At 36.1% G+C, this 13,625-nt stretch overlaps 1 protein-coding gene across 1 annotated transcript in view; it reads left to right on the top strand.

Annotated features, from left to right (window-relative positions):
* depdc1b (DEP domain containing 1B) overlaps positions 1-6,122 on the top strand; it is a 16,546-nt gene extending 10,424 nt beyond the window's left edge. The window contains exons 9-11 of the mRNA XM_056263155.1: positions 213-389; positions 3,609-3,800; positions 5,511-6,122. Of these exons, the coding sequence (XP_056119130.1) occupies positions 213-389; positions 3,609-3,800; positions 5,511-5,675 (534 nt within the window). The 3' untranslated portion in view covers positions 5,676-6,122. The remainder of the gene's footprint in view (positions 1-212; positions 390-3,608; positions 3,801-5,510) is intronic.
* Positions 6,123-13,625: the final 7,503 nt, after the last annotated feature.

The following is a 13,625-nucleotide window of genomic DNA, read 5'->3' as shown; positions in this document are numbered from 1 at the left end:
AGACGTCTATTTAATTTTCACTTACAGCCCAAATTCTGCCTTGTTTTAGCCTAGACGTCTGGACTGTGTTTGGACGCTATTAGACGTCTTTTAAACGCAAAACTGCTTGCTGGGAAATAGCTGATAATCCTTAAACTAAACTAATTTATAATTCAGCTCAGCATTCAGTCAAGCATTTTTCACACAGTCTGTCTCTTGTGGGTGCTCTACAGATGGTCCAGACCTTCTCGCGGTGCATTCTGGGATCTGCGGATGAGGTGGACTTGGATGAGCTGTTGGCCACAAAGCTGGTCACGTTTATGATTGATAACCATGACAGTGTGCTGAAGGTGCCGTCCAACCTGCGAAAATCTGTCGAGGAGCATCTGTCCCACCTCAGAAGAGCTCAGGTCAGCGGCCCACGTCATTCATTACATGCTTCATAACTGATTGAAAATATGAAACGGCATATTTAATAACTTCTTTAGTGTTTTTCTGAGAGAAACTAAATAATAAGTGGAAATTAATCCGTGTTGGGTAAGTTACTACTAATTATATCTTCAACACTGTAGTAATTACTCTCTCTATTGCATTACTTATTCCTAATTACTTTCTCTACTACTATCAAATAAATAATATAAAATTGCATAAATTATTCTTGAACTGACTAAAGTATTTTAAGGGAGATGGTTACATTAACCCTCTGGGGACTAAGCCCTTTTTGGTCCGTTTTCTCTATTTTTACATTTGGGCTTATAAACCATATGTAATGGAGATGGAACACTATGTGTTTGGTATCTATGGATTCAGAAGACCCTAAGCTAACATAATCATGCATGCAATGTGTTTATAAAGGAAGTATGAGTGAAAAATGTACTATAAACTAGAGAATTTCAAAAACGGAAATTAGATTTTTGTCATTTATTTCTGAAAATCACAAATCACACAACAATAGTGAACAGTTTTTGAACAAAAAATATATTTGTCAAACCCTTTGCTTGACAGACATGTGTAATTGTTAAATAAAATGTGTAAAGAACAATGAAAAATTTAACTTTATTTACAAATAGTCCCAGGCGTTTTTTCTTAGGAATGCTTAGAATTTTCTAATCAATGCTTTCTCCTCGTCACTCTCCAGTAATTGTTCCAGAGCTTGTTCCACCGTAAATCTTTACTGCTTGCCATCATAAAAGTGCTAAAACAATAAATAATGCTATAATTGTATGTGTATATATATATATATATATATTATAATTGTTCTGTCTCTCTCTCATAAATCTCTTATAATCCGCTCCGTAAACCTCCGTTTGCTCTCTCTCCTTCTCTCCATTCAACGCTGTTTGCGTCATATCCCTAACTATATAGTACCACCCCTTGCAAGGCTACAGAGCCCTCTGATTTGCTAGAAACGTCTTGGTAACCTTCCTCTGATTGGGTAAGAAAAATATTTCTCCATCGGCAATTTTTCCATTGGTTGTTGTTCGCGCAATCTGCCAAACAACATCGATTTCATTGGCCTTTTACATAGTGGTATTGCGCAACAAGGAAGTGTGTATATTTACAAGCCGGTTGAGTTATCACTGTTTTCAGTGGAATCTGAGGAAGACGGTAAAAAAGACCGCACCTCTCTATCACTAATAGTTTTTAAGATAATTACACATTTGTAAAAGTATGCCATTTTGGGCGGTACCGCCCAATCCGTCCCCAGAGGGTTAAAACATACATTTTAACATTAGATGTTAAATGGTTTTATATTGAATTGTTCTATAGTCTATACAGCATTTAATGCAATTACATCAGAAGTGTAATCAGAAGAATTAAGAGTAATCCCATACTTTACTTTTTCAGGGGAAAAGTAATTAAATTACAGTAATTAATTACTTAGTAATGCATTACACCAACACTGGAATTAATGTAATTATTTTTATTCATTAAGATTTAATTGGATTGTGTAAAGAATGATGATATTTTGCTTGCAAAGCCTTGGTTATATCAGATGTGCACAGTCACACATTACTATAAGGTTTAATTTGTTAACATTAATTTACTACATTAGTCAACATGAACTAACAATACTTCTACAGCATTTATTAATCTTAGTCAATTTTTACATTTACTAATTCATTTTAAAAGTCAAAAGTTGTCTGTTAACATTACAGTGAACTAACATGAACTGTATTTTTAGTAATGAACATTAACAAAGGTTAATAAATTCTGTAAAACCTATTGCTCATAGTTTGTCCATGCTAACTAATGCACTAATGTTGACAAATCATTGTAACATTTTACCAAAAAGGTATTAAAGTAAGAATTGTAAGTCAATTTTGATTCCCTGTTGACTTTTTGTGTAGGGCTTATTTCTCCACTTAAAGGGTTAGTTCACCCAAAAATGAAAATGATGTCATTAATGACTCTCCCTCATGTCGTCCCAAGCCCGTCAGACCTCCGTTCATCTCCGGAACACAGTTTAAGATATTTTAGATTTAGTCCGAGAGCTTTCTGTCCCTCCATTGAACATGTGTGTCCGGTATACTGTCCTTGTCCAGAAAGGAGATAAAGACATCATCAAAGTAGTCCATGTGACATCAGTGGGTTAGTTAGAGTGTGTTGAAGCATCGAAAATACATTTTGCTCCAAAAATAACAAAAACTACGACTTTATTCAGCATTGTATTGTGTTCCGGTTCTGTTGTGGATCCGCGTTCAGTGCCGCTGCTGACGTAAGACGCTGCTGACGTGTGTCTGGTGTGTGTGTGTGTGTGTGTGTGTTCCGGTTCTGTTGTGGATCCGCGTTCAGTGCCGCTGCTGACGTAAGACGCTGCTGACGTGTGTCTGGTGTGTGTGTGTGTGTTCCGGTTCTGTTGTGGATCCGGGTTCAGTGCCGCCGCTGACGTAAGACGCTGCTGACGTGTGTCTGGTGTGTGTGTGTGTGTGTGTATTCGGGTTCAAATAAATATGGCTGGGCAAAAAAATGCAAGTCTTCCTCTGTGTGGAAATCCTTAGACATGTTTGCGAAGATTGTTTTGTTTCCAGCGTGCGTCTCCCTCAGACTGTAAACGAAGCTCGGGCGCACCAGACACACACACACACACACACACACACCAGACACACACACACCAGACACACGTCAGCAGCGGCACTGAACGGAACGCGGATCCACAACAGAACCAGAATACACACACACACACACACACACACACACACACCAGACACACGTCAGCAGCGTCTTACGTCAGCAGCGGCACTGAACGCGGATCCACAACAGAACCGGAAGACAAAAAGTCCTAGTTTTTGTTATTTTTGGAGCAAAATGTATTTTCGATGCTTCAAAACACTCTAACTAACCCACTGATGTCACATGGACTACTTTGATGATGTCTTTATTTCCTCTCTGGACAAGGACAGTATACCGTACATACATTTACAATGGAGGGACAGAAAGCTCTCGGACTAAATCTAAAATATCTTAAACTGTGTTCCGGAGATGAACGGAGGGCATTTTTGGGTGAACTAACCCTTTAAGCGAATTTTGTTGAGAAGCTTTTGTGTAATAGAATGAATAAGCTTTGTGATGGCCGTCTCTTTCTTTCCCCAAATTCTGATTTCCTCACATGCTTTGGTTTCTTCCAGATAAAGTACGCGGGTGCGGACACGGACTCCTCGGTGGCGTCTCCGCCTCACTCGTTCTGTCGTCAGATCAGCAGAGAGGAGTTTGAGCACCAGAGGGTTTCAGCATCTCAGGGGGCCATCGTGGAGCTGCTGGAGAGCATCATACAAGACAAGAACATGACCATTAAAGACAAGAAGAAGAAGCTCAAGCAGGTTAGAAAGGATTCTTTTGACATCCGTTCGGGTTCGGTGATAAAGGAATATCTGTGGCATGCTCTGCATTACCACAGAAAAATTGTGCAAAGTATTTACAGTAATAGATTCGAAGGTGCTCTATTATGTTTTTTACATGTTCACAAAGTCCCTCTAGCGGGAGTTATTCTTTATATCAGTGTCAGTGTTTCTGAACTCCCTGAAACGCCTCCATTGTAGTCTTGAGCTTCTTCCGGGAACGAACACGTCACAATATTCCTCATTTAAATAATTAATATGCAGAATAAAGGGGCGGGGCCTGGTTGAGTTAAACTGGTGGTTATGGTAAGGGGCGGGACATTTACCAAACACACTCGACCAATCACAACACACTGCTTCAGCCGACCAATCAGAGCACAGTGTGCTTTCCAGAAGGAGGGGCTTCATAGAGACAGGAACTAAACAGAGCGTTACTGACAGACTGGGAAGAGAGGAGCCGCAACAATGGAGAATATGAGGAAAATAATCAACATTCAAGCAGGAAAACCTGTTCTAGTAGAGCCTGAAACAACATCAAGACTTTGGGCTTAAAGGGGATCTATTAATTTACTTCAGTTTTTATTCGACTGCTTTGCATATGCATACAGCCAAATGCACATCCTTTAAAAGTATAGAGTGAAAACACATTTTCAGCGCCGTTGGTTCTGGAAGTATTTTTCCTCATTCATTTTTCACATAGGGATTCTAGGAAATCTTGGTTAAAGCATTATTAACCATGAAGCAAATCAACTAGATACAGGGTGCATAACAACATTACAAACATTTATTGGAACCAAAAAAGTATTTAAGTCTGACAAAAAGACAAAGGTTCAAGACTGTATTGAACATCTTTAGTGAGGGAAAGAACAACAATCCCATAAAGCTTTGCAAACAAAAAATAATGGAGAAAGATAAAAGTATTAATTTAAAGTTGCTGCTATCAAGCATGAATGTTTGTTGTATGAATGTAATCCAGACGTCCTACATTCATCATGCTGTCATTATCATGTGACCTTCCAGCATCAGTTCCATTCATAAATCCTCTCCCGTGGCCTCATGGGATAGTAAAGTCTCAATCGTATGCACACTTCAGAATCTCAACGGAAGAAGTAGGTCATCCAGATACTTTTTACCTACTGTGATTTCAGACATGCTACTTTTGTCACTTACTGTTTTTCGCCTGCTATAGAGTAGGGAAGTATGTGATTTCAGATGCAGCCACAGCCTATCACATCATTCGCAGTGCATCATGGGAGTGGGTGGATTTGATTGGTATAATGTAGTTTTTCAATACGAGTTCTGCTGTTAAACAAGATATGATTGAAACAGTGCGAACAGATGGCTTCAACAAAAGCATATACAAGTTTCAAGTTTGTATTTATTTTATATAGCACATTTAAAAACAGCAAACAGGGCTGACCAAAGTGCTGAACAAAAGGTCACAATGAGTTACCATCGATTTACAACCTCAGTTCTCATTAAAAATCAATTTCTCTATGGAGAAAATGATTAAAGTGCTATGCATACGTGTAAAAACCCAAGTATACTTTATAATGGCTTTCTTTTGCTTGAATTGTTTAACCTGAATATTAGTTCTGTTGTTCCACAAGGTAACTTGGCTATATTTCATATCTTCATGTTGGAAAACTGTGAAATCTGTTTATTTTCCCCATGTGATTTTTCTCCTGTCAGTTCCAGAGATCTCATCCTGACATCTACCGAAGACGCTTTCCCACCGCTGAAAGTGAGGCGGTGCTTTTCCCAGAGAGACCGCAGAGACTCAATCCTCAGCTGATGTTCCTGACGCTGAAGAAACCCTTCCAGCCCTTCCAGAGGAGCTGGAGCTTTCGGGCCTGAGTCTCATGTGTTACTATCCAGGAGAGATGTTACTGAACATTACAGGTGGTGCTATGACATCCTAAATCCACATAACACCCGGTTCACCTCGTCAGCGATCAGCTGACTGCTTTGTTGGATTGATGAATGTATAATGCTGTGCATTTGAGCCGTTTAACGCGAGACACTACAGGCAAAACCAGTGTTTTATTTTGCTTCCATAACTTGTCTTCTTTCAGACTAGTGGAAAGAAAACATCCAAAATATACATTTAAGTCTTTATTTATTACACTTGATCTCTTTGCGTCTGTAGATTTCAATTATAATACATATCTTTAAAGATGTTTTCTCAAAATGAGATGCACAGAAATCTCTGATTCAGTCGCTGAAGTTTTTTTCATAATTCACTCATCTGATATATATTTAACAATTTATTTTTAAAAAAGGTCAAAAATAGTTTTCTGTCTGTTAACAGTATATGCTGATTTATAAAGAGTGATAAAAAGTAAAAACCTTTAAGTCTAATATGAGACAAGAATTCTGAACCTGCTTTATCCAGTGTTTAGATTTCTGTTTTTGTATGCAAATTAGTCCATATGTAATAGATCATGCCTCATTTGCATATTTAAACATAACATTTCAGAAAATATGTAATACAGAACAATTGTCCTAATGTATTGTGATTAACTGGGGAAAGTATGACATCTAGTTATTTTTTCCCCTACTCGCCTGTAGTGTCTTGCTTTAAGAATGGGCCTGAAAATAATAATAATAATAATAAAGATCTATGGTCACACTTTAGTTTAGGGTCCAATTCTCACCTCAACTATGACTTTTGCCTCAATAACCTCCTAATTACTGCTTATTAATAGTTATTAAGGTAGTTGTTGAGTTTAGGTATTGGGTGGATTAAGGGATGTAGAATATGGTCATGCAGAATAAGGCATTAATATGTGCTTTATAAGTACTAATAAACAGCCAATATCCTAGTAATATGCATGATAATAAGCAACGGTAACACTTTACTTGAAGGGGTGTGCATAAGACTGACATGACACATGTCATGAATATGAAGGAGGTTTCATGCATGTTTATGACAACTGTCATTAAGTTTCATTCACTCAATTATGACATTTTTAATGCAAATATGACATTGTTTGAGATGTTTTTGTTATGACAACTTGACATTACTAAGAAAACACAACCTATCACAAATATGTCATAAACAGATTAATTATCAAACTTAAGAAACCACTTAGCTTTATGGGTTAACATTACATTAAACTGTCATGTGGTTGGTGTTGACATTGGCTGTCATGAGGCATTATAACATGTTAATGACAAATTAGATTTGTACCACTGTAGTCGAGGTCAAGAAAAATATTCATGACAGTTATAATGGCCTTATGACAGCCAATGTCAAAACCAACCACATGACAGTTTAATGTAATGTTAACCCATAGTGCTTTCTTTAAGTTTGATAATTAATCTGCTATGTCATGACTCATGTTTATGACATATGATAATTTTTGTTGTCTTGGTAATGTCAAGTTGTCATGACAAAGACATCTCAAACAATGTCATATTTGTATTAAAAATGTCATAATTGAGCGAATGACACTTAATGACAGTTGTCATAAACATGCATAAAACCTCCTTCATATTCATGATGTGTCATGTCATGATTATGAAGGTGTCATGTCAGTCTTATGCACACCCCTTCAAGTAAAGTGTTACCTAAGCAACTAGTTAATAGTGAGAATTGGACCCTAAACTAAAGTGTTACCAGATTTATCTATAAAATAGCATGTTATTATAACCAGAAACACGGCAACTGTAGTGCTTGTTGTTTTTATTTGCTTGATTTTAAATAATCTGTAACATTTACAATTAGTTGCGTTCTATTTTTGCGGAGCTGTAATTAGTTTAGCTGCAGGTGTGGTGGATCAGCTGTTCAGTTCTGGTTCATCATGTTGTCAGCCTGAGGACATTTGTGCTGGTCACCAGAAAACTTATTTTATACTTAGAATTGAGTTATGAATGCTGTCAGGTAGATCTCAGTGTCTCTAAAACTACTGATACAGGCTTTATTTTTATACTTCTTCATTCGTTCTCTGTAGTGTTTTCACTGTGATACTCTAGTGTTTCTTTGGTTCCTTTGTGTTTATTTGGTTGTAAAGTAGTTATAGTTTGTAAAGTGTCAGTCAAGTTTGTGAACACATCACATAACACTAAAGAAAACCTTCACATTATATCATTTGATTATTTATAACTGATTGTGATCGACTCACGGTACTGTAAGTATATCATTCAAAACACACCATTTAAGGCTTTCCTGATATTTACTGTAAGCTTGATTTAGCCAGGCAGCTTTTACATGTTTTTATGTGTTTCTAAAATAATGGATAGCAAACTTGAAGTAACGTGACGGAAGAATTTATCATCTAATTCAGTGTTTCTTTCAATAACACTGTTTTCAATGTTGTATGTCTCAAGTGTTTTGATTCTGTGCAAATTCTGGAGTTATTGTTACTGATTTGGACGTCTGCACTGTGATCACAAATATTGATCAGAAAATAAATAAATGTATATTATTAAATGATGTTATTCTTGCACATTTTATTTCGCCATGTTAATAATATTGCAAGCTGACAGACATGCTAAACATTATCCTGTCAAAAATAATTATGGCACGACTAATGTCTACAATTCACTGCAACACTGAAAGGCAGATAAAGGTAGGAATAATTTTGTTATGATGTCTAATGTACACCTCGATTTCGTTGAGACTTTTAACATACATTTACATGGAGGTTTTAAACTGTGTTTGTGTCCTGAAGCGTACTTCAGCTTTCTTCCTCAAGAGGTCAGCATAAGTGCACTAATATTCATCTCTTAGAAAACTGGCAAAAACACCACAGAACGCCTGCTGTATTTTACCTGCCACAATGGAAAATGAAAAATACTATGATTAATAATTAATAAATTAAAAATATTTATTTGTTTTTCCCTTTCAGTGTTGTTTTTATTATTGTATTACCTTCTAATCATTCTCTCTCTCACTCTCTCTCTCTGTGTGTGTGTGTGTGTGTGTGTGTGTGTGTGCACCTTTCAGAAGGTCATTGCAATGACATGTTCAACATGGTTCACTCTTTTGTGCACAACAGCGTATGATCTCATATAAACACATGAAGCTGCAGCTTCTCCCTGAAACAGATTCATGTTTGTAGACACTCTCATATCCTTCTGCAGTGTGGCATTTATACAGCCACAAAGAAGACATGAAAATTGAAACCCTAATAGCTTATTTTTTCATGCTGCGCACATGCACATTTAAATACGGCCTGAAATGCAGTCAGAAACAGAATGCCTGCTAAATCCACACGGTTCTAATTATGTCTAAAACGAGATGCAATTTAGCTACAAATAAATCTAATGAAACCGGTGGTAATTATACTCACATATGAACATAATTTCTCATGCAATTTCACAACAATATACTTTTTTCCCTTCACAAGCCTGTCGCCTGACGTAAACATGCATGCATGCTGTGAATTGGATGTGTCAGAGTTGAAACAGCCCTTGATCCTGCAGAAATGTCCCAGCTGGCCTCGGGCTCCCCTGGTCTATTCCAGGTAATCAAATGCTGCCGGGATGCAGGTTTCCGCATTAATTACATCTCTTTAAGCGGCCTGTTCAAAGCCAGTGAATCATCCGGCAAGTTGAAGATAGAGTTTTTGAAGGTCACTTTCCTTTTAAGCTGGTGATCAATATCTGAAGCCTCTGGGCTCCATCCAGTTTCAGCTCAGCCGGAGACAAGAGAGAGATGTTGGCTTCTGGAAGAGTTTAAATATAGCATAGCATGTGAGAGTACAGTGCAGAAGCTCAGGAGAAACAGTTCGCTAGATCTGAAACACACAAAAAGTTCAATCTAGAACCATTTAGGTTCGTCTAAAGGTCAAAAGGTTTTATATGGAAACTTAAAAGGATTCCACACTTTTACTAAGGTTTAGTTTTGCTTTAACAGTGAGTAAATATCAATATTTTCATATAGGTTCAAATAAATGGCTTCTCAACAGATTGAAATAAGCATTATCATAAAAATTATATAGGCTATATTTTATTAGTGATGCATCAATATATAGTGAATATGCAAACACATCAATATTTAATGCAACAGATTCACAATATAAGTGCAAAAGTTACACATTGATCAAAATCACCTTCAAAAATGACACTGAATATAGAATAAATGGTAACACTATGGTATAACTATGATTTTTGCCTCAATAAACTTCTAATTACTGCTTAGTTATTAAGGTAGTTGTTAAGTTTATGTATTGGGTGGATTAAGGGATGTGATCATGCAGAATAAGGCATTAATATGTCCTTTAATAAACAGCCAATATCATAGTAATATGCATGCTAATAAGCAACTAGTTAATAGTGAGAATTGGACCCTAAAATGAAATGATACAGAATCACTGTACATTCATTTTTTTTTTTAAAGCTACAGAACCTTACAGAATAAATCGTTTTTAGGAGATGAATAAAGATAATTGGTTTCTATTATAGAACCCTAATGAATCCCATTAACAAAAAATATGTGTATTATGCTTGATTTAATCATCTCGAATTCTACATTTTCACAGCATTGTCCATTCACTCAATATTAAATAAATGAGTCTGCAAATGAAAGTGATATTAAAATCGTTTGTTCAAATGCCATAGAAATACTTTTGCTGCCAGCTAGTTTGCTATGATTTCATGCACACATTATGAAAAGCACAAATGATATTTGTGTCTAATGATGTATCTGTGAACTCGCACTGAACTTGTTGCGTGACCTGCACAACAACACTGCATGTACAGTATCAGACCATGTTCAGAGAAAGTATTAGTGAGCGTATTGATCAATATTTGCTCCAAACTGGAGTTTTGCCAGCCATGTCTTCACACTAAGTCCAATGATTCTGTCTGACAAACAAAAGATTTTCTGTGCTGTGCAACAATCGATGCTGTCTGTAAGCGAAATGAGCACAAGATTTCAGTTTAATAAATACAATTTTGGGGTAAACTGACCCTTTATTGAAGACGGCCGATGTTGTAACATTCATGTGGTCTGCGATTAAATGGTCCACATATACAAATGCATCATGAAAAAGTAGTCGCAGTTATGCAACGAGCTATTGTAGTGAGGATTTTTATAGTGCTATTTCTCATTCAGATAATTTACCATTAGATTAGCGCTGATGAAAGAGATGTAGCCTACAAAGACATCAGATTCACTACTCAGACTATCTGGATGAATGCATGCTAGCTATGGCTGTGATTGTGAATATGCTTAACAACACCCGTTAGCAGGCCTACATCAGAAGATTAGGTTGTACAAATCCATAATAAAACTTTCTGCCTTCCCCCCCTCTATGAGGATAATGAAACATTGAGGTAAAACACAGTCTTGAATGCTGTGTTTTGAAAACTTCATTCTAACGCCAGCGACGTTTGATATCATTGACGTCAAATATGACGTAGGCGCCAAGCAAGTGTAGTGAAATTTGAGAGCTGATGGTTTTCAGCAGGATTTTTTAAAATATTTTTTTATTGAAAAAAAACTGAGCTGCTTCAGAAATATTTACGGATTTAGGCTGCGATATCAGAACGTTATAATAACTATTTCCTAGTTGTTGTTTTTCCTCAAGGTGGCGCTCGGCGGTTCAGAAAGGCAAACATTCTCTCATTTGACCCATTTGTACCGTATTTTTTTACATCTATTAATTTAAAGGATTGGAAAGCGTATTCACAAGTGGAAATGTTTCTGAAAGCTACCTTTATATTTTTTTGCGCTTGGTTTCAAAGCAGCTTCGCTGTAGTAAACAGGAAAGTAGCATAATAATGATGAAAACTTCATCAAATATGAGACAAGTTCAAATTATGCAGCTCAGTTCAGTTCAATGACTGTGAAGTTCATTCATTATGAAACAAGATCAATTCACCTTAAGCTCCTATACTGAATACAATAGTTATTTAGATAAATTCAGTTCAAGTTTTGTTCTCATCCGATAGTATCCGATAGTCAGTCAGTTAAATCATAAATCATAAACATCCGACCAGCGCTGAGAAAAGTAATTGTGTACCACGTGACCACGGGCCTACTAGAGCAACATTATGAAAAATAATTTACACCTAAATATTGATACCGAGAGATTTTTTTAAAATGTACATTTAACTTGAAAATTGACAGCGAAGAGTTAAAATAAAATTATTATTTAGATCTGACCAATTGCAGACAACTTCCGGGCATGTAAGTACCGCCCATTTTCAGTTTGCGCGGTATGTTTTAGCGCGGATGGTTTAACTGCTCAAATATAATGACGCTATAAGAGGATGATTTTGAAAGATGGGATATTAAAAACTATGTTGGACCCCACAGCAAGTTCGTGAGTAAGCGATGTTAATCAATTCACATGCGAAACGTTGGTCAATAATTTCAGATGTCATGATGTGTGTGTGTGCAAAGAAATCGGCAAAACAGCCGTTAAACAGAAGTGTGTGACTATGGCTGTCTGAAATCGCATACTCTCTGGAGTTAGTACTTATTTTGAATAAGAAATTACTTCAATACCACTTAAAAGTACATTCTATATATACTATGAATGTGTGTAGTATAATTGTAACTACCATGTATTTTATATCTATGGTAACTACATTAGCTGTGTTGCCCTTGTCACGTGACCTACCAGTGTCAGTTGCGTTGCTTCACCGCCATTCACAAGTCCTCTCCTGAGGCCTTATGGGATAGCAAAGTAGCTTTGTCCCAATTCAGAGGGTGCATCCTACCGTTAATGAGTGACTGTAATGTTTGTACTCAACTTTTTTGTGAAAGTTATAAACTGTCTAAAAAAACAAAACAAGGTTCACAAACTCTCTAAATATGTTCATGGTCCATTTCTGAGTATAAACTAGCTATATAATCACATCTTAGTAAGATATGTCAACATTTGAACCACTTTAAAGTTTTTATTTTTTACATTTGTATCTTTAGATATTTGAGAAAGCTGTAACCCATTACTTGCATTTGCAAGTATAATTCAGCAATTTCTCTCAAAAAATCCTGTCGCTCAATGAATTCTGGGGTAGGCAGGGTCATGAAAGGTCCATCTGTTGACCCCCCGAAACTACTAGTGTCGCGAAGCAGGCATTCTAAAATTTTTAGTAATCAAAAAGCATGTCTAATTAATTAAAATCATGAAACTTATACAATTAATAAACTTACAGAACATTAAAAAAATAATAATTCTATGAAATGTTTTTTTTTTCTCACACAAATTCTGTTTTGTTTTATCTGGTAAACAAATTAAGACATAAAACATTAATTTAATTTATTTTAATCATATGAAATTAAACTGTCAAACAAAGTGTTGCACAATGAGCTTTACTGTTAAAATTAAAACATGGAAGAAAAAATATTCCTTAAAACAGGAAAAACAATAAAGTTTTGATGATAATTTATTTGTATTAGTGTTCGTATTATTATTACATTGAGCCATATCTAAATTCTACTGTACAACAATAATATAAGTGAGAGTTTGTGTTTATGACGATAGTTTTTCTTAAATGAAGTGGTTAAATGCTCCCGAAGTGACTTTCAGAGTAGGGCTGCAACAAACGATTATTTTGATAATCGATTAATCTAACGATTATTAGAACGATTAATCGACTTATCGTCGATTATTTCGCAGACTAATCAGTAAGTTTGGAACGATTATTCAGCTTTTCCAATTAGTTAAAACATTGAGTTATACATATTCTAACTATAATATAAAAAAAGAAAATCACTTCAGCTTTTGAAATAGTTGTTTTAATGAACTTTGAGCCAACTAAACAGGTCATTCTCTTTAAGTTTTCAGATTTCGGTCCAACTCAAATCACACACAAATGCTCTCTAAGCTAATAGGCCCACTGCTTTTC

The sequence above is a fragment of the Rhinichthys klamathensis genome, unplaced genomic scaffold (genome assembly GCF_029890125.1).
Source record: "Rhinichthys klamathensis goyatoka isolate OS25496 unplaced genomic scaffold, OSU_Roscu_1.1 h1tg000200l_1, whole genome shotgun sequence".
In the NCBI taxonomy this organism is placed as follows: Eukaryota; Metazoa; Chordata; class Actinopteri; order Cypriniformes; family Leuciscidae; genus Rhinichthys; species Rhinichthys klamathensis.
Note: the sequence above shows the minus strand (reverse complement) of the source record. Positions and strands in the feature narration are given on the sequence as shown.